This window comes from Choloepus didactylus, chromosome 2, assembly GCF_015220235.1.
Source record: "Choloepus didactylus isolate mChoDid1 chromosome 2, mChoDid1.pri, whole genome shotgun sequence".
In the NCBI taxonomy this organism is placed as follows: domain Eukaryota; kingdom Metazoa; phylum Chordata; class Mammalia; order Pilosa; family Megalonychidae; genus Choloepus; species Choloepus didactylus.
In genome coordinates, this window is record NC_051308.1 from 132,905,802 (window position 1) to 132,931,523 (window position 25,722).

Genomic DNA, 25,722 nt, shown 5'->3' on the forward strand with positions numbered 1-25,722 from the left:
GAGGGGGAGGGTGGGGGCAGGGAGAATATAAAAGTTGTGGTGGCAGACACTTAAAAAGAGAAGTTTTCTACAAAGTGGTAAGTACAATGATTGTGGTATGCACAGGATTTTGTGGGAACAAGGGCACCAAGAACTTCCCATAAAAGTTTCATTACATTGGGTTTTAATCTTTACCCTTTCAGTATGAAGAACTTGCTCTTTGAATGATTTGTTTAGACCAACATGCAAATGTAATCTAAACATTCCACAAATTAGATTAAGTCCATTAGTTGCTGACAGGCGTTCATAGAGCTATTTAGCTTCTCTCTGTAGGTCCGACTTATTCAGTCAGCCTTAAAACATAATGTATACATATATCACTGTAACAATGGACTCATGTCTAACCATGGCTTGAGGGTGGCATGTTTAATGTAAATTGGTGTCTGAAAACACCCAAGTGAGGTGCGAATGACTTGGCAAATTAAACCTTTGGAGCATCATTGTGTGCATGTGTGTGTGTGCTGTGAGTGTGTGTATGAGTGTGAGTGTGTACTCACAGTGGAGAGGCAGGTAGCTCTTGTATTTTCATTTACTTGGGCATCAGTTAGTCAATTCGCCTTTTGTTAGTCCATCCTTTGTAACACTTACAGTCACATTCTTATTCTCCTTTTTAAGCCTCGACTTTGGAAGTTATTTGTGTCATAAATGATCTCAAGTAAATTTCTTTTGTTTGATGGTAAGTGACATTTTGAATAAGGGCCATTAGTGTCTTTGTTGTTGTTGTCATTATTATTGATATCAGGACTGGGACATGTCTGGAGAGAAAAAAATATCCTGTGACCCTAATAAGACCCTGCTCAACTGTACCTAATTTCAAAATCTCACACTGGTTTAGGCACATTTATTAAATGAATGATTATTATAGAACTCTCACTTCACACTCAACCTATCTTCAAACTGATTTTCTGGTATTTATTTTTAAATCGGAATCAAATTATTGGAGCTTAGAGCCTGCATCCCTAATGTTTATGTGAAACCAAACTACATTTGGTCACAGTTGCAGAAAATTAACCCAGCAGACAGACAGCCTGGATTTAAATTTGTTGTCTACAATATTTATAAGTTTCTGCATTTTTAATCCTTTAGGAAAATTATCTTTGATATACTATATCAATGATTTACTACTTTTGTGAAATAAAATAAGAAATAAATAAAATAAGGAATAAAGTAAGAAAAGAAATGTGGGCTTCTGAATCCTGGTGGAGTATCTTAGTGCTTTTGTAAATTTAAGAGTTGAAAGAATGAGATGAAAATTTCAGTCTGGATTGAGTGATGCAGACGTCATAAGCAATGAATTCATAGCTCTCACATCTTTTCCTTCATGGTCTTTTGGTACATTAGGTCTAATTCATAACCTAGTGAATTATCTTGTCCTCATTTTTTTTTATTATGGTATAATTTTGAATATGGAAAGGAACTCAGTACGTGATATCTGTCATCTATTGTCCTGTCTCTCCTGCAGCTCAGGACACCACTTTGCCTGTTTACCATTTTTACATTGTGTAAGGCTGAGGCAAAATCCAAACTGCACAGTGATAAAAGAGAGAAGCAGAGGGTGGCCTGCCCACCTGGTGGGGCCTAGGAAAGCTAATGAGGCACCCAGGAAGTGGCAGACCTTCACTTCATGTGGTTCTATGCTATGTGCAAATAGCACTGGAGAATCCTGGCTGATCTTTTCACCACCAGGAAGAGGGAGCAGAGAGAACGAGTAAAGAGGGGCAAGGTAGCTCATTCGTTCATCCTTTTATCTACTCATTCAAGTAATATTTGAGTCCTTATTGTGTGCCAAGGACCAAGGTTGTTTATGGGAATTCAAAGATGAATGATTGATTATCTGTATTAGTCAGGGTTCTCTAGGAAAACAGAACCAACAGTATATCTATATCTATATATTTATATCTATATGTAAATATTATGATATTTCTTATAGCAGGCTGGGAATTCTGATGAAGGTTTTTGATGAATTCCCCAGGAGAAGCTGGCTGGCTGAAGTAGAGATGGAAAACACCATCCCTTACTTCAAAGTGTTTCAGTCTAGCAGGGAGAAAGATGTTTAAACTAGTAATTATAAATCGCTAAGGTAATCAGTATAATAAGGAGCTGTAGCTCTGAACAGAAATAGCATATATGTGGAGGCAAAATCCATCTCAACCTCTTTAATAGCTCTGTGACCAGGAGAAAGATGTGTAACAACTTTGATCTTCAGTTTCTTCCTCTGTAGAGGGAAAACATCCTCTAGACTTTCAGATAATGCATGTAAACTGCCTAATATCAGGACTGGAACATGTCGGGAGAGAAAAGAAAACTCTGTGATCCTAATGAGACCCTGCTCATGGCGGGCTTAACACATGATGGGCATTCAGCAAATGGGAGAGCATGGATGTGCCCTCAGTGCTAATGCAGGCCTCGAGGGTAGTGGGACCACAAGAGGGTCCTGAAGTCCCACGTCAGATGTGGGCAAATGGCCTGCAGGGAAACTCTGGGGTTCAGGACAACCAAGGAGTTGCCACTGACAGATTTTATCCCCTTACTCATCCTCACTAGGTCTAGTGAGACTTTAAAAACAAAAGGACTGTGGCTGACAGCTCTGGTGAGTAGCCCATTGCCATTTTGTTGCCCCATTTTCTGACACTTTATTATCCTCCTATGTGTTGCCACCTAATTCCTTGTTTACTTGAAGAACCCTGCACTCCTCTAACCTCTTTCTCTTCTAGGCCGTTCCATACATCTCTCTCTTGCCCTTCTATCTCTCCTCTGGTTTACTGTATTGGAGAAATATTATGTTTTGAAGGTATAGCTCTTATATATTATATACATGCACACACAGATATGAATTGTAAGTAGCTAAATTGAATTTGTTTTTGTCATTGCTGTCTTTTTGTGAACAAAAAATAGCTACTGCTGGGTAATATTTATTGAGCTCTTTCTTAATAAGTGTCAGGCACCACACATTTTATGCATTATGTCAGATATCTTCTCAGACTTTAATGTGCGTACTTGTTATCTGGGGAGCTTGTTAAAATGCAGATTCTGATTTAGTAATCCTGAGGTGGGGCCTGAGCATCTGTCTTTCTAACAAGCTCCAAGGTGATGCTGCTGGTCACTGACCACATTTTGAATAGCAAGGCATTGTATTATTTGATCCTGATTACAACCCTATAACATAAATATCATTTCCCCCATTGTACAAATAGGCTTAGAGATATTAGATAATTTGACCAAAGTCATGTAGCTAGAAAGTAGCAGAGTATGGAGTCTAAATCTAGGCCTGTCTCCTGGTATGATATATACATAATACAGTCTTTGGAAATGTCCTACAAAACTCAAGGGTCATCTTATGCTACCTGAAACAGAATTCGTATTTTCAGTTAACCATTTTTTCCATTTTTAAGAAAAATGTTTTCCAATTTATTTTTTCTTTATGCAGGACTTGGTATAAATGGTGATTCAGATATGCTGGCTTTTGTTTTGAAATATGGTATGTAAAGTTTAGTATGATTTATTTGCCAAAATTATGGTCTAGTAAACATTGTGCCATTGATGCAATCTGCACTGAACACAAGAGGAAATTGCTGGGGAAGGATGCATGTGAGGAAAGGAAATCCTCAGGCTGATTTATTGTTTAACACCGAGTGTACACAGTGTGCTGGGCTTGTCGCAGGCTAGTGAAAAAGGACACAGTCCCTGTCGTTAACAGATCACATATTCTTTTAAAAGTAACATTTTGGCCTGCTTATAATATTAATGTGGCTAATAATAGAAAATTTTTGAGGTATTATTACAGAGATGTAATAGTAAAATTTAAAAATGATCTAAACTCCCGCCAAACTAGATTCGATATTTTATTTTTATTTTCAAATTTTAAAAGAATACATCTCAAAAAGGTGACCAAGGACCACATTTACACATAAATGCAAGAGTTCATCCTCGCAAGATTTTGCCATGAATAATTAAAACACTATTTTTGGTTTTGGGTGACTGTGTCCCAAGGCAGTGAAAGGTTTGGGTTAGGGGTCCCCAAAAGCCTTATTTTAAGGAAAGCGAAAGCACTGCCTCAACCAGCGAAACGGTATCCCAACATTGGCCAAGGTTCCTAAAACCTAGCCCTTCAGGAGTAGCCTAAGGTTGATGCTCTTTGCTCTCAGAGCCCTTGTGTCTTCCGCGCACGCGCAGTCTGGCCGCTAGGGCTCCGTGGGCGTTTCGCCGGCCTATTTCTCTCCAGCAGGTTTTTGTGGGGTCAGCAAAAGGGCCAGAACTGCAACGATGGAGAACGGTTCTGAGCCAGAGAGGGAGAGGGAAACCGTTTCTAACTGAAAAACCCCTCGAGTCCAAATAGACTCGGGGTAGACTGTAAGCTTCTCACACACTTTTAAGGTGTAAAAACATCCTTGCGAGCAACTAACTTGGGGGAAGAGACTAAAGAATTGTATGTAGGAGAAAATTTAGGGGACTGAATGGGAATGGGTGAGAGGGGACGACGATATCAGAACTTTTAGTCCTGTTTTCTCAAGATGCTCTATGCCTTGTCTTCATTTTTCTGGGAGATAGGGGCGCTCCAATGAATCCCTCGGTCCCGGAAGACTTGTTTTTTTTTTTTTTTTTTTTTTTTTTTTTAATTGCGCTCACTGTTTAGGGGTTCCCCACAGGCTCGACCACACTCTCCCCAAACCCGGGAATCCGCCCAGAGAGAAAAATCCATGGACGCCTGGAGTTGTGCAAGCTCCGCAAACCTAGGGGTTCATGGGTGGGCGGTGGCGCTGGGATCCCCTTTGTCGCCACCTCCCCTCGCTCCACCAGTCCTCCTTTCTCCTTCCTTCTCTCTCTCCCTCCATCCCCCGCACTCGCTCACAGACCCCAAGCCAGTGTCCTCTGGCACGCTCGCATCCGCGCCTCTGGGGACCTCGCAGACGGCAGCGAGAGCGGCGGGGCGCGCTGGGCATGCTCAGTCGCCGGGCGCCGGCTCCCGAGTCGGAAGCCTGTGCGCGGCCGCTGCCGCCGCGGAGCCGGCCGGGGCGCACGGAGGGAGCGCGCGCGCCTCCCTGCAGTTGCTCCCGGGCCGCGGCGGAACCGGGCCGGGACCCGAGCTGAGGTCTGCGCTGAGCCCCCAACCGGCCCGCCGCGGCGCCTGCTCTCTCAAACCCTCGCGGCAAAGGAGCCGGCCGCGCTTGGCGTCGGCGGGGCGCGGAGGAACGGCGGCGGCGGCGGCGGCATCCTAGTCGCCTGTCCCGGCATCCTCGCCTTCTGCCCCGGCCCGGCCGCGTCCAGGAGCCGTCGGGTATGGAGCCGTGGAAGCAGTGCGCGCAGTGGCTCATCCACTGCAAGGTGCTGCCAGCCAACCACCGGGTGACCTGGGACTCGGCGCAGGTGTTCGACTTGGCGCAGACCCTTCGCGATGGAGTCCTGCTCTGCCAGTTGCTCAACAACCTCCGGGCGCACTCCATCAACCTGAAGGAGATCAACCTGAGGCCGCAGATGTCCCAGGTGAGGAGGCCGGCACCGGCGCCCACAGTCCCCACCGTGCCCCCGCCTCCAGCAGGCATGTCCCATTAGTCATCCGGCTAATTTCTTTGTGTAAATGCAAACATCTAGGTATGCACAGCTTGCCTTGCCTCCCAGCCCTCTGCTTTGGGGATCACTTCGGCTTTTTATACCTTAGCTAGAAATGGTTTAGCTCTTTAACCGAATGCTAAAGCTCTGCGTCCGGAGATGGTGTGAGGATTTCGTGAAGGCTCTCTGTGAGGTGGGGGGAGAAAAGTTGTCTTCGGGTGCCCTTCACCTACTTTTTGGTGGCGGTGGTGATTGGAGGACGGCAAAGGGAATTTGATCCAGCTTCTCTGTAATAACAATAGAGAAGGATGAAACGAGACGATGGGATAATTCTGCTTTTAGTCTGTTCATGTCCCCATGTTTTCTTGAAAGAGGAACCATGACATAAACGAGAACTCTAGGAAGTGGAACGCGTTCCGGTACCGTTATCTGCACAGGAATGACACTGGTCAAAAGGGAGGAGGAAGAGGGAGCTGAACCCAGCGGCTCCCCCCAAAGGCCTCCTGAGCTTGTGGCCAGCTGGTTTGGTTGTGTTTACAGTTCTTAAGCCATGTGAGAAGGAGCGAGTCCAGCCTCTCATCAGCTACAGGAAACCAGAAGTTTAGCTTGAGATTCTGCTTTCCTTCATTCAGTGCTCTGTGCTCAGGTGGTGTGATGCGGCTTAACCCCTGTGGCTAGAACCTTGCCTTAACCTTTGAGGGTTAAAAAAAATTGCAACCCCGGAGGGCTATGTGCACCCTAGAGTCAGTTCAAAAGTCACGACTCGGTGTGAATAATAGTTTGTTGGCCCTGTCGGAAAGTTTTAGTGCAGAAAGATGTTGAAGAATATTCAGCACCTCTGTTTTCTCTTTCACAATGTAAAAAACACTTTTGACTTAAAAGGAAGAGGAAAGAGTCCCTTCCGTGACACATTTAGGTGGAAGCCTGTATAATACAGAGCCTCAGCTACTTAGCAACAAGAGCAGTGTCTTTTAAGAATGAACTGACTTGATATGATTTAATAATTATGTATTTAAAGTTAGAGCACACACAGTAGTCTCATGTTCTCTGTGTCAGTATTTCATCACAGTCTCAAATTCTGAGGCTATCCCTTGCCCCTCTGTCTTCAACCTGCTGATTGACAGTCAGTCCCTAAGAAAGAATAGGCATGTAATTGGTGAGAGTTGTATGTATATAAAGAGCGTGGTAAACTATTTCAGACACTCCCATAAACCTTGGCGCTGATTGCTAACTCTGTGGACCCCCTTCAGAGTTGTCCTAACCCTTGATATCCCATTTCCTTTATACTGTCTTGATCAGAGTTCTATGTGGGTACTATAGTTGGTTATCCAACCCCCAGATCCCCATTCTCCACCTTGCTGAAATCCTCAGGAGACAGCCCTGGGTCAGTACGCCTTGGCCTCCCAGCAGAGAGTGCAATGCTGTGTGCATTTCCTGAAACTTCAGCTTCCTGAAACCCTCAGGGAATAAGTTGTTCTCAATAATCAAGTTTTCTGGACAGTTGATGGGTTCCCTTTTTTATAAAACCCTCAAACCTTTATTTGAATGTTAATGGTGGATGAAATTCTTTTTGAAAGTGTTTTTTCTCTTTTCCTCTTAGAAGAGAATATATTAGATGCAATTTGATCTTTTTGATCACTAAGGATTGTCATTACAAGCATCATTAATGAAAATTGAGCACATCTGATGTTCTGAGAGCTCTGTTCTGTTCCGAGGCTATTGCAATGAACATAACAGGATCCTTGCCCTCAAGGAATTATTATACTGTGCTATCAGATAAACCACAAGCTTACAGTGAGGTAAATAGTACAACTAAATGACCTTCCTGAGTCTGTTGTGCTTTTCAGTTCTCAAGTATGCTGAGTCTTGGGCTTTCTGATTCCCAGTTCAGCGCACTTTCCACATAAATGTCCTACGAGTGAGGGCATCTCCCAAAAATGAATGCAGGAAGGCCAGTACCTGAGTATGGTGATGTTTATTTTTGCTTGCTTCTTGGTTCTTGTCCACAGTTCAAAGAGGTAAGGTTACTGACAGCTGAATGCTGAACAGGTGAGTTTGTGTTGCACAGGTTATCATTAAATCCTTAAATGAAACTTACTAAATTGTTTCATGAAGCAAGTTGATATATTTAACATGCCCACAGTGCCTGGCACTTAGTATACACTTAATAAATGTTCACTATTAGCAAAATTACTTAAAACATTTTTTTCTGATATTGTCATATTAAAAGTAATAGATTACAACCAAATTTTAAAACAATTGCAAATGTCTGCATGTTCCTCAGAGCTGACATTCCTACATATTTCTGCCTCTAACTACTAATACATGTTTCTAGGGAAAGGTACTAGCTGCTTCTGGTTGTAGAGCTCCTACTCCATCTGCTCTATTCATACCGTACAGTGCAATACCTAGTAACCTAGTAAGTCCCAAAGTGTCTCAGCAGAATTAGTTCTTCTGAAGTTAGAAATGTTACTTGTCCTTGTGGCTTTTTGCTGTGTCTAAGTCAGTCTGTCCATCTGATGGAAGTTCTGTTGAAACTATTAATTTCCTTATGGCACCTGATTTCCTAAGGCAGGGAATACCTAGAAGTGCTCACCTCAAAGTTTTGTGGCATTTTGAGACCATTATGGACAGATGTTGACAAAGGAAAGTTTAGTTTATTGATATTTTGCTTATTGCTTGTAGTTTTTATTTTCCTGAAAGAGGCTATAAAATAACTGGGTTTTTTGAGTGTTTATCTCCAAGGAATGGGATCTTCTTCCATTCTCTATTTGTTAGCTGTCTGCTTTGTTTGAACTAAAAAAAACAAAAACAAACAAACAAAAAACCTTCCACCTATATTGCTCAATTATAGGTTCAAATATTGGATTCTTAATAAGTTAACTGGTTATCCTTCAAACTAGAAATATAAATGAGATCCCAGTTTGCATACCTTTTGTTATTCCTGGCTGTGAGCATTAGGTGCATTTTGTTGTTGCCATCTTGGTAAGGTGACCATCTTTTCAGTTAAAAAATGAATGCATGGTGTCCAATTGATGGCTTTTTTTCTTTTAACTTGAGTTAGATTTTATTTGGTTTTATTTATAATGGGTTAAAGAGGTAAACACTAATCACAGTTACATGTTTAATGATTCCTTTATTATAAAAAATAAAGTTCAATAAAATCCAGATGCTCAGTGAAAAACCTAAGAAGTTTGGTGTCTATATGTATTACACAGACTTACTTTTCATTCAAACAGCATTCTATACAGGACACAAAGCAAATAAATGCTTCTAGAGGAGAAGAATTTACCTGTGATGATTGAAACAGAGGGTGCATTGGGGAAGGGCATTGGTTATGGCTCATTGTCATTTTTACTGGGTTGGGGGGGGGAGGTCTCTGTGAATGTTGTCATTCCCCTATGACCAATTATAGATTTGCCATTGATGAGATTATCTTAGTCTTGTGATTTTTAAATTTTAAATTTTGTTCTATATTATGTCTTGAGGTGAGGGAAATATATTTGATGAGTTTACTGACCAATGAATACAATATAGGTAGACTTCTGATTGTCTTAAAATGAATCTATTCAGTCTTCAAGGATTCCTTCAACAGATGTTTATGTGCTTCCAGCGTGTGCACTGTTTTAGACACTGGCGTGGAGCAATAAACAAACTAAACAAAGTCTCTGCTCTCACGGGCCTACATTCCAGTGGGGGAGATGGACAATAGACAGATAAATGACCATATAATATATGTGTGATGAAGAGATTTGAAGCGTGTAAGGGACTAGAGAAAATGGTGATGCCATTTTACTAAGACTGGTCAAGAAAGGCTTCTCTGAGGGTGTGACAACTGAGCAGAAAACTGAGAGGAGTGAGGGAATAAGGGAATGTGGATGTTTGAGAAAAGAGTATTCCAGTCCGAGGGAATGCCTGATGCCCGGCATACTAGAGCATCAGCAAAAAGGCTGGTTTGGATGGAGGAGAGTAAGTGTGGGAAAGAGTAGTAAGGATGCGGTCAGAGAAAATGGGAGCTAGATTTTTAGGATGTGTGAACCATTGTAAGGACTTTGGCTTTCACTCTAAAAGAACTTGGGAGTCAGCAAAGGGTTTTGAACAAAGGAGTGTCTTGATCTGCCTTATCTTTTCAATAGGGTTGCTTTGGCTACTGTGTTGAGAGTAGACTGTACAGCAGCAAGGATGGAAGCAGTAAAGCTAATACAGCCATTCAGGCAAGAGATAGATGATGATGGCTTTGACCAGGGTGAACATACGGCAGACGGTGAGAAACAGTTGAACTCTGAATGTATTTTGAAAGTAGAGGCAACTGGGATTTATTAATGGAATCACGTGAGGTATAAAATGGGAGGAACCAAGAAAGACTCCAGGATTTTTGACCTGGAAGTTGGAATAATGGAGTTGCCTTTTACCAAGATGGAGAAGATTGGAGGAAGAATAGCATAGGGACATGTGTGGGGAGATGGGGAGGAAGATATGAAGCTAGTTATGTTGGGAATGCCCAGTAGACATCTGGATGGAGATGCTGAGCAGGGAGCTGGAGAAGTCAAAGATGCAGATGTAAATTTTGGAGTCATCAAGGTATAGATGACATTTAAAATCATGAGTCACCTAGATTACCAAGGGAGTTAGATTACCAAGGGAGGAGGACTAAGAAGAGAGCCCTGGGGTCTGCCTTGTTTCAAGGGTGGAGAGATGAGGAGAACCTGTAAAGGAGTTAAGAGGGAATGGCCAGTGAGGTAGGAGGAAAACCGGCAGAGTGTAGGTCCAGGAAACCAAGTGAGTGAATAAAGTGTTTCCAGGAGAAGGAGTGATCAGCTGTGTCAAATGCTGCTGACAGATCAAGTGAAATGAGGACTGAGAAGTTTAATATCATGTGGAGCAATAAAGTTCCTTGTGACCCTGAAATGAAGATTTAGTGATGTGGTGAATGAAAGTCAATGGGAGAAAGTTCAAGAGAGAATGAGAGGAAAGGATCAAGCTAGCAAGTAGAGACATCTCTTTGGGAGTAACTTTGCTATAAGGAAAGCAGAAAAGTAGGGCAATGGCTAGTAGGAGAAAAGAGGTAAAGAGAAGCTTTTTTTTTTTTTTATCATGTAGACTTTTTATTTGACATTTATTAAAAGCTCACTTTATCATAGACATAAGTTTTATCATATGCCACTCTTGTATATACGTATGTATGAAAAATATGTGATAAATATGTATTTATATAAATAAGTGAAATATTTAATGTATTTCTTAAACTTCTTTTCATTCAGAGTGCAACTCTTCTGAATCCCATTTCTACTCAAAGTCACTGATTTCCATGTTTTTTCACATAATACTGTCCTTTGAACATCAACGGTTACTGATGTTGCATTTCTAAAAGAATGTACCACCATTGTCCCTAGGATTTCCTTCTAAGCTACTGACATCCATTGGTTTTTGATGCTGTAACTACTTTTTCTTTTTAATTAAGCAAAGAAAACTTGATTTCTGCCATACGTAAGCATACAGTCCTTTAAAATACTGTGATGATATTAGTTTTAGCATTCAAGTGTACATTCCAATACATGATTTCACTCCTTGTCCCCCAAAGAAGGTGTGGTGGGTACAGATGAGTAGTTTATACCAAGGGAGTGGGGGAAAGCAGTCACTGTCAAAAAGGAGTGGTGTGCCAGTTACCTTTTTAGTCATTCATTTTAGAATAATGTCATTAATTGATCTTTCCTCTCAAAAGTCAGTAGCCACTTTGCAATTTGTTAGATTATTCTTTTGGATATCTATTAGCATAATTTTAAGCTCCATGCTGTTCAGAATCTTCTCAAGTAAAGTAGTTAAAGCATCATTATCATTTGTTCTGTGTGCATACTTGCTGGTTTAACCTGTGCTTTCTAGAAACCAGAGCCTCGGGCAAAGATCTGAAATGCTGAAACTTTATTTGGGAGATACAAACCCATGGCTGCCAGGGTGAGGAAAAATTAGAGTCTTTTTTTCTTTTTTTTTAGATGGGGAAAATTGAATCATGTTTGTAATGCAAATAGGGTTGATCCAGTATAGATCACTATGGATTTCTTAATTTTCAAATACAAGGAACCCTTTTTTTTTTCTTTTTCTTTTAATTCTCTGTGGCAATTGACATTATAGACCATTCTCCTCCTAAAATTTTCTTTTCCCTTAAATCTCACCCTATCATACTCCCCTGTTCTCTTACATCTCTTACTATTCCTTCTTGGTTTCTTTTGCTAGCCTCTGTTCATCAAAACATTCCTTAAAAGTTATTTTTAGGGTTTTTTCCTTAGTTGTCTTTTCCTATCTTCTTCCCTATCTCATCTCATGACATCCATTGTTTTATCTACCTTTCATACCTTGATGAATCTCAAATTCCTATTAACAGCTTAGATCTGCCCATTTGACACCTTTGCCTCCATTCCTACAGTGACTTCATGAATGATTGGCTAGAAGGATGAATGAGAGGCACGTGATCAGACTTCATTGTAGAAAGGCCATTCTCAGTGGAGTGAAGGATGAATTGGAGGGGACAAGACTGGACAGGGGTAAGACTACTGCTGTAGTTTAGGCAAGAGATGGCAAGGCCAGTGAAAGCAAGGCAAAGAAAGGACAGGAGTAGAGGGATAGAGAGGAACAAAAGGATTAAAGAGGCAATTAAGAGTTGGAATGGACAGGACTTCGGAACCTCTTTAGATGCAATGACAGTGAAAAGTATCTAGGATGAGCTTTGGTGACGAGGGAAAAATAGAGGGGAGCAAATTTTGGAGGGAAAGAGGACATTCAGTTTTGGATGTTGAATTTGGAGTAATTACCTGCTACCTTCATATTCTCAGTCAATCATACACTCTCTAGCTATCCCTTACTTTATAGCTTATACTTCTAATACCTGAAATTCAACAATATTTTGAATTCATTGGTTCCCACCACTTCTCTACTGCCTTCAGGTCTTCACTTCTTTCCTTACCTAGCGTAAATACCCATAGATATTATAATTACTCCCTTGCCCTTTCGTTGATTTGTCAGACCCATTTGGGTAAACTACAGCCCTGGTTAAATCCAACTCTACTTGCTCTCTGCCTGCAACTTAGCTGCTGAACTTAAGTGGAGAAAAACCCACATCACACTGACTGCTCTCACTTTAAATTCATGATCCCTGACCTCAAGTGGGTACTTTAGGCTGCCCAATCATCTGATTGCATTTCTCTAGACTAGAGGTTTTTCAAGTATGGTGTAGGGACTCTTGGAGTCCCTGAGAGGCTTTTAGGCAGTCCACAAGGTCAAAACTATTTTCATAATAATACTAAGACATATTGCCTTTTTCACTTTCATTTTCTCGCAATTATACAGTGAGTATTCCAAAGGTTACATGACATTGCTGGTATTACTGCTGTGATGGCCAGTGGAATGTGTGCTTGTATAGTCTTGTTGTAAAGATATCTGAGTTTTAAATTCTAATATGGTAAATACTGATAGATACAGTCTCCATTAACAAAAACTGTTGGAGTTCTCAATAATTTTTTAAGAGGATAAAAGGATCCTGAAACCAAAATACTTGAGAACTGTCCTACATTCTCCCAGAGGATTATTTGATACTTTGCTTGTTTTATCAAACCTCCATTGCCTCCTCCTCCATTCTTTCTCTCAACTGGTGAACTTACCACCTATTCCACTGAGAAAATAGACAAAATCAGAGGAGAACTTCCTCAAGCTCCCACCTTCCTGCATTTGGGTTCATAGACGTTGCCTTATCCCCTCTATGGATGAATTTTTAATGCTGCTGTCACAAGCCAGTTTTCCTTCAGCTCTTCTGCCCGTGCTCTCCTGGATCTTTCCTATTTGCATGCACATGTGCCCATATTTCCTTCATCTGATTCAATATATATTCTCAAGGTAAAGCCACAAGACTTGCTGATGAACATTGGGTATGACGGAGAGTGACTAAAGGGCTCCTAGGATTTAACTTGAGTGGCAGGGTTCAATCTGTTTAATGGTTATAACTGTTTAATGGTTCCAAATGAGATAAAATCCAGACTCCTTAGTAAGCATGCAAGGACCCATGATTTGGTCTTATTTTATCTCTTAAAACCCCCCTCCATTCCATGCTTCTGGTTTTCTGCCAGAGTGAACTATGCTGTCAGATTTTCCTGTAATATTGCATATGCCCTTTTCTTTGCTTGAAATGCCCTTTCTCATTTGTCTGCTAAAAGGCTGGGTTCAAATGAGGGCCCTCTGAGTCCTCCCTCTGGTGTGGCTGACCACATTGCATGGTCTTCAAAGATGGAATGTAGCATTCCTTGCACTGTTGTGAGTTTTTCTGTACTTATCTATCTCCCTTCCAGGCCACAATCTGCCTGAGGCTGGGATAGGCTGTTCATTTGTATGTATCTCTAGACATTGACACAGAGACTCCCAGTAACAGGCATTCTTTGAATGTTTGATGACTGAAAATGGTGAGTTTTTGTTTACTACATTTTCAGCTATACATGAATTTTTAAAATAAGATGTACCCAGCACTGTCTACGTCATTAAAAAACAAAAATGAAATGCCTGTTCATTAAGTGGTCTTAAAGATATTTGCAGATAACATGAGTCCAACATTTACCAGCTGGGTGACTTCCTGAAACTGATTTCACTGATCTGTTCTTCAGTTTCCTCATCCCTAAATACAGATAATAAAAGAACCTATTTTGTAGGGTTGTTGTGAGAACTAAATGAATTAAGTAGCCCTGTGACTGGCACAAAACAAATGCTCAAGCAATGTTAAGTTTTTATTACCACTCTCTTGACTGCTTCTGCAGAAATTTAAGGCAGAGTGCATTATCTCATTGGATGGTCACAATGACAAGATAAGGCAGGCACTATTTCTTATCCCATGTGATAGACATGAGCTTCTCTGAGGTTAAGAGAAGTTCAGTAACTTGCAGTAACAACTAGTTAGTGGTGGAGCCAAGTTAGGAATCTTGGTTTGCTTGAGGTCAAAGCTTTAACTTCTCTGCTAAATTGCTTCTCATTTCCCATCTTGAACCAGGTACTTATCCTTGTTTTTAAAAATGAGCTTTTAGCATGAGGATGGTTTTGTTGTTGTTTATTTTATTTTTAAAATAATAAAATCTAAAATAAAATAAAATCTAAGCAGATTATATCCTTTGACCCTGTAACCTTGTGCTTATTTATTTGGTTGATGACTCAGGTTACCTTGATTAATTTCAGAGAAAAGATTCACTTTGAAAATGGATCAAACAGGAAAATTTCAGGTATTGGCACTATAAAGATAAACTTATTCTTATTATGGCTTTAAAAGAACAGCTTGGTTGTTTCAGACCCAGTCAGGAATATTGAGGTCTTAAAACTGAGAAATGTGACCAGTGACATTATAAGTGAACTGGCACATCTGGATGTGAACCACAATGAATTTACTTTATTTTTCTCTCTGTACTGTTGTGCTGTTCCTTTGGAGAAATGTTCCCTGATTAGCCTTGTGGCTATTGTTAACAACCCCTTCATACTAGTCAGATATTGAGTTATAATTTTGGTTCAGGGTATTGAATGTATAAACTGGATGATTTTATACACATTTATCACACTATTCATTGTCAAATGGGGTAGGTAGAACTTTGATAGATATATGATAAAGGAATGGAAAACAGAGAAACTAAGGAAAGGTTGATAAGAAAAGGAGAAAGTGGGTGTAGCTCGTCCATTTTGGCCTTTTGATACCATACCTCCTTATGGCTGGCTTCCACACCTTGTTTCATGTTCCACTCTAGAGCCCCCGAGAGTGCCTTCACTTCCTTGGATGCAGGAATATGGCTGTTTAAACGGCATGCTTGGAAATTGGTCGCCTTCCCGACAACTCCCCATATTATAACCGTTTTTCCTATAAATTCACAGACACCTATTATTAGCTACTATTTAGGTTATTATATCCCACTTTTTTTTTCCTGCTAACATAGGCTCTGCATGGTGCTAAGGTCAGTCACAAGTTCACGTTCTGCCTTTCCCCAATCTCGAGCTTTTAATGGGCAGAACCATGAACAGCAAAGAAGTAGCTACTCCTGGTTTCCATTGAACATTATGTTAGAATTGTATTTTGTGCAGCTGTCTGAATGTGCTTTCAAAATCTGTGTTGCAAGAAGTGTAGTCAACTTTTGAGTTGCTTGCTTAACAGGAAGCCAGCAACATATGCTACATGTTCACATGGGAGTTCTCTAAAGGGTCAATTAATATCGAATATTTAATGATACATGATACCTCCCATGATTTTCAAAGTGCCTGTCTTAGAATAGATCTGCAACAGCTGGTCTGAATAAACAGGCATCATGCCTCTCTATGTCCACTAATGCCTGGAACCTTTTCCTGGAAAAGGGGGATGGGCAGCATGATATAACAAAAGGCTTCAGGCCAGGAGTCAGAAGACCTGGGTTCTCATCCCAGCTCTGTCTCTGACAGACTGTGACCTTAGTAAGCACCTGCTTCTCTATGCCTCTGCTTTCCTCAGTGAAAGGAGGAACATACTGTTTGTCATACTTACAGCATGTATACTTATATATACAGTGTATACAGTATATGTATATACTTGTATATAGATGTAAACTTGTATATACAGTAAATATTTGTAAATGTAATCATATGCTAAAGGGCAAGTGAATTTTTTTCACATATTTAGATCTCACTTGGGAGGCATTATGGTTTCATGAAGAGATTTTGAAACCAGGCAGAAAAGCTTGAATCCCATCTCTGCCACTGTTACAGTTCTGACCTTGGGAGAGTTACTTCCATTGTTGAGTCTCGGTTCCTCATCTGGAAGAGCAAGAAATAATAAAACCTACTTTGCAGGAAAGTAGTGAAAACTAAATGAAATGATGTATGTAAGATTCCTGGTGCATAGTAGGTGTTCAATAAACTTTATTTTCTTCTACCTCCCCCCACCTCCTTGATCCTCATAAGTCTATGAAGCAGAAATGACAGATTTTATCCACACCCACAGATGAGGAAATTAGGATGTGCACTGGCTAAAGGGCTTTTCTCAAGGTCACACAGACAGGAAATGGTGAAGACAGGACTTGAGTCCATTTGCCCTAATTCTAAATTCAGTGACATTTCCCATTCCTGCTCCCTAACTCAGCTGATAGTTGGTGAATTACATGAGGGAATGACTGGGAAGGTGCTTGGAAAAAGCAAGGCATGCTCTGCAAATGCAAAATGGCATTGTATTATTTTGCATTGAAATTCACTGTATTTAAAATAGCAACAACTAAAATTAAATAATAAAACCAGATATCAGGTACTTTAAAGTCTGATGATCTAGTTTGTGGATTATCAGCTTTTGGTAATTTCATAGCTCCTTTTTGGTAATTTCATGCTTTCTGTTTGGTTCAGTTTTTGTGGGAATTTGTGGTTATGAATTAATTGATTAATTAAATCATCAAGTTGTCTACTAAATATCAGGCTTTGTAGTAGATGCTGGGGTTTCAAAGGTAAATAAGACTCAATCCCTGGCCCTATGTTGCTTTTAGTCTACACAGCATGAATTTTACTGCAGACAGGCCCTTATAAAAGAGGAGTGTGGGACAGGGACCACTTGAGTTAACATTGACTAGGCCTGGAAAATGTTTGGTAGGTGAGAAATGCAGTTTTGGATGCATTGTCAATTTTGTTGACGTGTAAGGTATGACATTAATGTCACAAAATGGATTTGGTTTTGTGCATGGCTCAAGGAATTTCTCTGTTCTGTAGACGTTTGTCTAGTACCTCCTGTGTACCGTATGCTGAAGGCATAAAGATGATGAATCATATGGAGTATCTGCTTTTGGGGAGCTGGGAGAAAGCTTACCTTACAGTTAGCTTTTGTAAGAATGCAGAAGATTTGAGAAGGAAATCTGGATGGAGAGAGAGTGTGTAAGATGAAAAATGTGCTGAGACATTCATAACTCAATGATGTCCTCAACAAGGCAGTTATTCTGAGCAATGATGAAATATCTTTCATAATATTAGTTCCAGAATCTGGCTGTGCTGTGTGCATTTGGCAGTAGACATTTAAAGTATACACATATCTTTGGCTTGTGGGCCAGAGCATCCGATGATGGCCTCTTCTCTTGAATATCTTAAAAGTTGTGGGAGAAGAGAAGCTATCGAGTCAAATGCATAATGCGCAATTTAAAGTAAGGTGCCAAAAGATGGGGGCCAGCTCTCTATCTCTTCCTCTAACCTCCTGAATTGCCACCACTCTCATTTCCTCAGACTTCCTGACTCTTCTCTATCTCCCTTGTGCTGTTTAGCTGATTGATGTCTCCAACTTGACTGGTGCATTCGTTCTTGACTGTATACACCTGTTTGAATTAATGATCAGCCTTTTCACTTGCACTCAAGTCCCCTTCACCTGTCTATCAGATGGGCCAGTTATCCCAGCCTTGGAGCATCCTTCTCCAAGGGCTTTTCTGCTCTTGCTTTAGACTGAAGAGAGCGGTTGGAGAAGTCAGCAAACCAGGTGTGCCTTGCTCACCAACCTGTTGATGCTGTACAGCTTCACTGCAGCTTAATACTGCTTTTATTTACCAATTTGCACCACTTTATGTCACCCTCTTGGCTTCCTCTCATTCCCCAGTCATATTCCAGCCTTTTATATCCCAATCCCCCTGAGTCCCCAGCTCTCCTCCCAGACCCTGTACATTCACCTGCATTCACCTGGGCATTGTAATTTACCACCCAGTACTCCTGAGTTTTGACTTGTCTCTGTCCCTCCCGTTCTGCTCCCCACTCTGATGACCATTATAACTGTTAATAGAAGTAACAACTATTCCAAACTTTACAAGTTATGTTTGTACATACTCTTTTGCCCTCTGACTCCCAACAGAGAGTTTTGGTTCTTTAAGGGAATGCTGAATAAATTAGAGTCCCAGAGAGGGCCAGGGGGCTATGAAAACTTTGGACTCTGAGGAAGTTGCACATTATATACTGTAGGTGCTTGTTTAGTTTGTGGTCTCCGGAGCCAAGTGGTGTGCTTGAATGAGCATCCACTTAAGCACTAAAAGCTCTCAAGTCACGCTTTTCAGCTCCCAGCAGCACTGAGGGCTGCATGTCTGCTCTTGCAACCAGCTCACAGCATCTGCTTATTTTTGCAAGCTTTTTTTTTTTTTTTGTAATGTTAGTATGCTTTTAGTGCAACTTTCTCAATCATATATGCAATGCCTGGCAGGGAAAGTGACTCTAAATTCACTTATTGATATTCTAAAATATCGATTCTGCAAAAGGTTAGTTTGTTCGTTGGCACTTGACCTTCAGATATAAAGAAGCATTTGTTGGCTAAAGGAAGTTAGTAAGTTTAGGTCATAATCATTCACTCAAGAAATGCTTGAGTTCAGGTTATTTATGATTCAGAGTATTTGAAAATGGGGCCTTGTGTTTGCCCATAAGCTGTACTTTGGGAATCAGGAGAATATATAAATTCCTTTTCAGTGAGGGGGAAGCATGAAGTGAGAGCTCTGGAGCTCAGAATGGGCACTAACACTGCAACCAAAGATATTGTTTAACGAAAGAACTTGACATAATTGTTATTAATATTGGTTTCGTCCTTGTAGATTCTAAAATGTGAAGCTGGATGCTTGAGAGTATTTATAGGGTGGCTCTGGTAGCTAAATCCTTCCTGGATTTTGAATTTTTTAAAATATCTAATTCTGTCTAATGACTTAGTTAAGAGAAAAGTGATGAAAAAAGATAAAGTAATTTAATAGGATTTTTCTATGCTTACTTTGGTAAAGTATGTAATTCTTTTCCTTCTACATTTAATAAATAATTCGTGAGTTCCAATGATGCATATAAATTAAAATGTCATCTAGCTAGATAACACTGGGCTATTTGGCACCCTTCCTTTCCTATTTTGCAATTTCCTAAACCCCAGAAAATAAGGTAAACAAAACAAATACACTTAAAAAAAAACAAAAACAAAAAAGTCTCCCCCTCTGTACAGAAAAAGAAACAAAAATAGTTTTCTTAAATTCCATGTAAATGCAATAAAATTCATTTCTAATCATTAGAGAGTTCCCTGGATTCTGACTTCAAGCATAAGGACTTTTAATGTATAGTTTCAGGTTGTTGCTAAAGCTGCTGAAATGTGATATACCAGAAGTGGACTTGCTTTTAGCAGTGGGGATTTAGTCACTTACAAGTTACAATTCTAGGGCCATGAAAATGTCCAAATTAACGTATCTCTGAAGAAAGGCTGCTGGCATCTGGGACACCTCTTCCATATGGGAAGGCACATGGGTGGCCAATTTGCTGGTCCTTCTCTCCTGGATTTCATTGCTTTCAGCTTCTGGCTTCAGTAGCTTTGTCTCAGCTCCTCTAGGGGTTTTTTCTCTCCAAACTTCTCTGCATGTTTCTCTGTCTTTTATCCTCTTGTAAAGGACTTCAGTAAAAGGATTAAGAACCACCTTGAATGGGCTGGGTCACATGCCAATTGAAATAACCTAACCCAAAGTCCTCCCCAAAATAGGTGTGCACCCATAAGAATGGATTCAAAGAACATGGCCTTTTATGGGGTACATAACAGCTTCAAACCACCACCACACTCACTATTCTAATTAAGTTTATGTGGCAGCATGGTGTTGTAGAAAGCACATGGACTTTGAACATCAACTTGGCTTTGAGTTCTAGCAATGCTACTTATAATCTTGGGCAACTTAACCACTCTGATCTTGGGTTTTCATTTATAAAACAGAGATGATAATACTTATTTTTCAGTGTTAGAAGGATTAAATTAAGTAATGTATGCTATGTGTCTATTTCTATATTTGGCACTAGAAGATACTCAATGTAGGTCCCATTCCTTTTCATCAAGCCTATTTTCCTAAGTCCAAGGAGATTACAGGTTATAAGTTAGAATGGGAAAGAGGGATAGCTACAAGTGTAAATAGTAAAAACTATATATCATGGACTCAAGAACTCAAAATCATGTGAATCGAGGATTCACGGAATGTAGCCAAACTACTTTGCATACTACACGAGACATTGAATGGCCCTATTTGAATGGGTCATTCTAGTAACTGATTTCATTTTTCATAAGAGTTACAGGATTTTGTAGCTGTAAAAGTCCCTAGAGATTATTCTAGCTCAGCATCTTGGTTTTGAAAATGAGCAATCTGTGGCCTACAATATGTGCAATAATTTGTCAAAGGTCAGACCGGTCAGGTCCAGGTTTCCTGAATTAAATCTCATGACTTTTCTCATCACAGAATACTAATGGTCTGGGTTCTCAAGAGAAGCTTAAATTATGTTAATCTATATATTTTAAGGAATACTGGAAAGTGCTTTTTTTAGAGTTTCTCATGTGAAGTACTTATTACAAAGACCTGATTCTCTCTCATGAACTTTTTGTTTTTCCTTTTGGAATCAGTATAACAGAAGAATCAGTGAGAGGAGGAGTACAAGGTCTCAGACTTTGGAGCTCAGAGTATCCTGGGAGAATTGACAAAGCATTGAAAAACTATTAAATAAAGAAAATTGTGAAATCAAAGATTTGATGCTTCAAAGGAGTAAATTCTCAGCTATCCAGAAACTTTCTATCCTGAATTAATCTGTTCCTAAGAGAGCTGAGGTTTTGCTATTTTAAGTCAGATTACAAAGTGTGCCCTGTATTCCTGAGAATATGTGTACTCATGTATGTTTTGGTGTCCTTCTAAGTTATTTCTTCTGTGTTGTGTGTTCCATGAAACTGGGAGCCATTTGTTTTTCAACTTTATGTGTTGCCTGGCACAGAAGGAGAGTTCCCATGAATAGACAGGGGAATTGTTTAATGAATGACTGTTTAATGAATCCTTAACATTAGCCTTAATATTGTTTGGTCAGGAATGCAATATTTCATTGTGTCCTTCATCATAATCACAGGATCCAAAAATATAATTAATACTCTGCAGTGGAAGGCAGCAAGATATATTGAAAGAAAATGGACTTTAGCATCAGACAGAATTGGGTGCAATCATACCCTACTGGTTGAGGGACTGTGGGTGGTTCCCTTAATTATAGGGAATCAGCATCTTAGTTAAAACAAAAGACCAAAACAACACTCTACCCAGAATCGGGAGACCTGCATTCAAATACTGGCTCTGTCACTAAGTAGCTTTTGTCATCTCTGAGCCTCTATTTGCCCAATTTCTCAGAGCTTCCATTTTCTCTGTGATAACCAGGGATCAGCATGGTACAGTGAAAAGGCTTTAGAGTTCAAATCTTGGCTCTGCTACTAACTAGCCGTATGATTTAGGGCAGCTCTTTCACCTCTGTGTTCTCTTAGCTGCCTCTTTAGGACAACATTGTCTATCCTGCAGGCTTGTTGTGAGGGTTAGATGAGATAATATATGGCAATTCCCTAGCTCAGAGTTTCACACATTGTAAGCTGCTAATAAGACAGTGGCTATAACAGTCCTTCAGCTAATACTATTAAGTAGTGTTGATGCTTCTTCCCCAAGGTAATTGAGAAATTCAGTAAAGAATACAATTATTACAGCGGAAGAAACTGAATTTTGTAAGAGGATAATTTTCTCAAGATCACATAGCAAGTGATGAGAATGGAGTAGTACATCGATGTGAAAGTGGTGAATTGTCCACCTTTTAATATGCTTCCTGTTTATGTAATCAGTCACTTGGGCTATTTCCAGTTCTTCTCTTTCATAAATAGCATGACTGTAAATGTCTTTGTACAAATTATTCCCCACTTTGGATTATATCCTTCAGCTTTATTTTCCAAAGGATTTCTAGGTCAAAAGTTGTAAACAGTTTAACAGTTCCAGTTAACATACCGCCGGATGTTCTAATTGACAAAAAAGAACCAGAGCCCAAAGTCTTGGCTAAAAACAGGGTCTTTGATATTTAGATATGATTCAAATCTCAGTCACTTTTTTGCTGAATGACTTTGAGCAAATTATGTGACCTCTCTAAATATATTTTCTCATCTGTAAAATGAGATAAAAATAGCTACTTCATCATATCTGTCAAGTGTTTAGATGGTTCAGGGTGCTTATTGCTGAAACTCCTACTTGTCTGTCTTGAATACATCAGTGCTTCTCTGCCGTCACTTGGGCCACTGCTACCTAATTGGTCTCCTTGGGCATCTTCTACCACATGGCAATCTATTCTCCAAACTGCATCTTCAATAATTAAAAAACAAACAAATAGACACAAATATGATCACATGACCCCTTTAAAGCCCTTAGACTGCTTCCCTGTGCTCTTAGGATGTAGTCTAAAATCCTCAGTAAGGCCCTTGGTGATCTGGCCTTGCCGTCTTCACCAGCCACTGTTCCCCTCCCTCTTGCTCATTCTGCTGCAGCCCTATTGGGGCATTTTTCCCTTCACAGAATTAGTTACTCTGTCTTTTTCCTCTGGGCTCAGAACTTGCTGTTTTAATTTTTGTTTCTAGGTTTCAAATTCCCCTTTTATAGAACTCACTGTGTTTGAAAATATTTGTTTAATGGCTGATTTCCTATTAGACCTAAACTTCCTGATAGCAGGGACCAGTTAGATTTTATTCATTACTGATTTGCTAGGCACCAGCACAATGCCCAGCACATAATGCTCAATAAATACCTTAGCAGTGTATAAATAACTAAATACACAATAGATGTTATTATTATCAGCAGTAAAAGAGAGAAAAGGAATTTTAGGTATAATTTGTTTTGTTAAAAACCTTTGTGATTTCAAATTGCTTTGCAAAATTAAATATGTAGGTGTTTCTCAAGAACCTTTTAAAAACTCAAATGGATCTTGTACTTAAATATGATCTTGCCTACTTTCTTATATAATCTTTCATTTTAATGAGGGCAAGTATGAGGAGAGGAGTGCAAATGGGAAACATACTTTTAGCAAGTATAGTTAAGTTGTGTATCAGGCAGTTTTTCACCTTAGCCAACATTCTTCATCTAAGATGTATAATGGCATTACCTGAACCATCCAGGATGCTGGGCAGAGAATCCTCTTGAACCAAATAGCAGAAGAATTTAATGATGAAATGAACATTCCTAAGAGATTAGATTATGCCTGTTACATTTCCTTTTGTTTGAGACCTCCAGCTGTTTTGGTTTGCATTTCCCAGAAGTTCATACTATTTTATATTACACCATTAACTTTTGCATGTTCAAAATGACCAGAGTAGAGTTCATTCTTTTATTCCTTCATCCAACATTTTTTCGAGCAGGTACTATATACACGGCTCTGGCTAGGTGTTGAAGGAGTAAGAGTCTCATAGGGAAGATAGAAACACAAACAACTGTAGCTCAGTGTAATATGTAGTTATAAGAGAGATGTATCTCTTCCCACACTTCATGCTTCCCTGTGGAGCTTCTGTTAAAAGTATTGGAATGATACTTGGATAGATGTAGCTCAGCTTCTTCTTCTTGAGATCTACTTACCTGCAAAGAGGATGTGTTTTCTGATCTACTGTTTATATGGTCAGCTAAAAAGAGCAGGTGCTGTCTTCAAAGTGGAGGCCTGCAGTGTTTTTGAGAGCCTGAATACTAAACCACATTTTCCAATATAAGCTTTTATGAATAAAAGCCCACGTATTTATCTGATTTCTGTATCTGTTGCTCATTTACTTTCCCGCTCAGTGGGAGAAGAGGAGTATTTATTATTTAAGAACCCCTTAAACTCTCTAACAAAATAGAATTTGGGGAGTAGAATGTACCTGGAATGATTGGCATTTCCAGTGTAGCCCAAAGAGCTAATCTTTGGGTCTCTAGTTTTAGTGGACATGAGCCATGTGGGATTTTGACTGTGGGGAACTGTGGAACTCATGGCAGCCTAGTTCATAGACAAGCGGTTGTCTTAACCAGGCACAGCTGCTTGTGATGGGTCTTTAGGTCTCAGCAAATGCAGGATGTACTGGCCCTAGCAAGTGGGGCTGTCTGGGCCTTGTGGGTTTGGCTGAGGCGAATTTATACTTCTTGTTTTGTGGTGCATCTTGGCCTGGTGTTGCTGGTGAGAATGAGGAAAGGGTTAGATCTTTTTAGTTATTTAGGGAGTAGAATAGCATTTGCTGCTTTTATGGTGTTTCAGTCAAATCCACATGCCCCAGAACTTTTAAGCTACAAAAACAACAAAGTTCCAAAAGCCCAAATTGTATAAGGCATAGATAGGAAGTGATAAATTGCCTTTGCCACTTTCAGTTAACTACATTTCAGGCCAAAGGAAGGCCCTGGAGGGGCTAAGGTTCTGCAATTTTGTAGTTTATCTACAACATCTTAATGGACCACCCACCATACAACAAATGGACCTCAGCCAACCAGAGAACATCCTCTCTGCAGATGGGCAGGTCTCAAAGACAAATCCTGGAAGAAGCTGAGCTATTATTGCCCAGGGGCAGAGCAGCCTGACACTAACGCTCTACCAGAAGTTCTTCCACACTGAAACCCGAGTTTGTTTGTTCTGGACTTGTTAATTACAGATGTGGTGACCATTAGGTCATAAAACTGTGGTTTCATCTATAGAAGAGTGATAGATTTTATTAATAAGAAAATAAAAAGAAATGGGGGTCCTTATTTTAAAGTAAATGCTATAGTCTTGGGTTGAAACAGACAAAATACAGTGAGATTATTGCAAATCCAAATGTTAAAAAGACAATTTAAAAGGCCCGTACTTGGAACACTGAAGATTCTAGAGATCAGGTTTTCTTCAGAAATCAAGGAGGAACTAAGAGTGGTTTGAAAAATACACTTTGGTTTTATCAGAAAAGGAGCAGTGGTAGAGGGAAAAGATTAAGTTAGGAGAAAGGCATACATCTTACGAGAGAAATGAGAAAAATGAGATTGTAGGGCAGATACACAAGGGACAAATATACAAAGAAAGGAGATTCACTCTAATGATTACTAATGAGAAAAGGTGATGTGCCTGAAGAATCGAATAAAGAAAAAGTCGGGCAAATTTTGAAAAGATTTCACCAGAATCCAGAGAGTATTGCTAAGTCCCTCTTTAAAACTCAGCTGAAGTTTGAAGTAAGAACAGTTGGAAACTGCCACTTAATTTGTTCTGGGCTGGGCATGGTTGTGCATTTTGTGCACCACACAAAGATTTCTGGCCAAGGCTTGGGAGCGGAACTTGAAATGCAACCAGCTGTCTTGACCCTAAACTGTGGGGCCTGGCCAGGGTTGACATCTG

General features: G+C 40.0%; 1 protein-coding gene across 3 annotated transcripts in view; it reads left to right on the forward strand.

Annotated features, from left to right (window-relative positions):
• Positions 1 to 4,894: 4,894 nt before the first annotated feature.
• The window catches only part of VAV3 (vav guanine nucleotide exchange factor 3), a 375,496-nt gene continuing 354,668 nt past the window's right edge, over positions 4,895 to 25,722 (forward strand). For 2 of the 3 annotated variants that reach the window (XR_005215287.1, XM_037826497.1), the window contains exon 1: positions 4,895 to 5,520. Coding sequence is in view for 2 of the 3 variants with exons in the window: in XM_037826497.1 (XP_037682425.1) it covers positions 5,317 to 5,520 (204 nt within the window). In the remaining variant the exon portion in view is untranslated. The remainder of the gene's footprint in view (positions 5,521 to 25,722) is intronic. The other variant, XM_037826494.1, reaches the window with a different exon arrangement.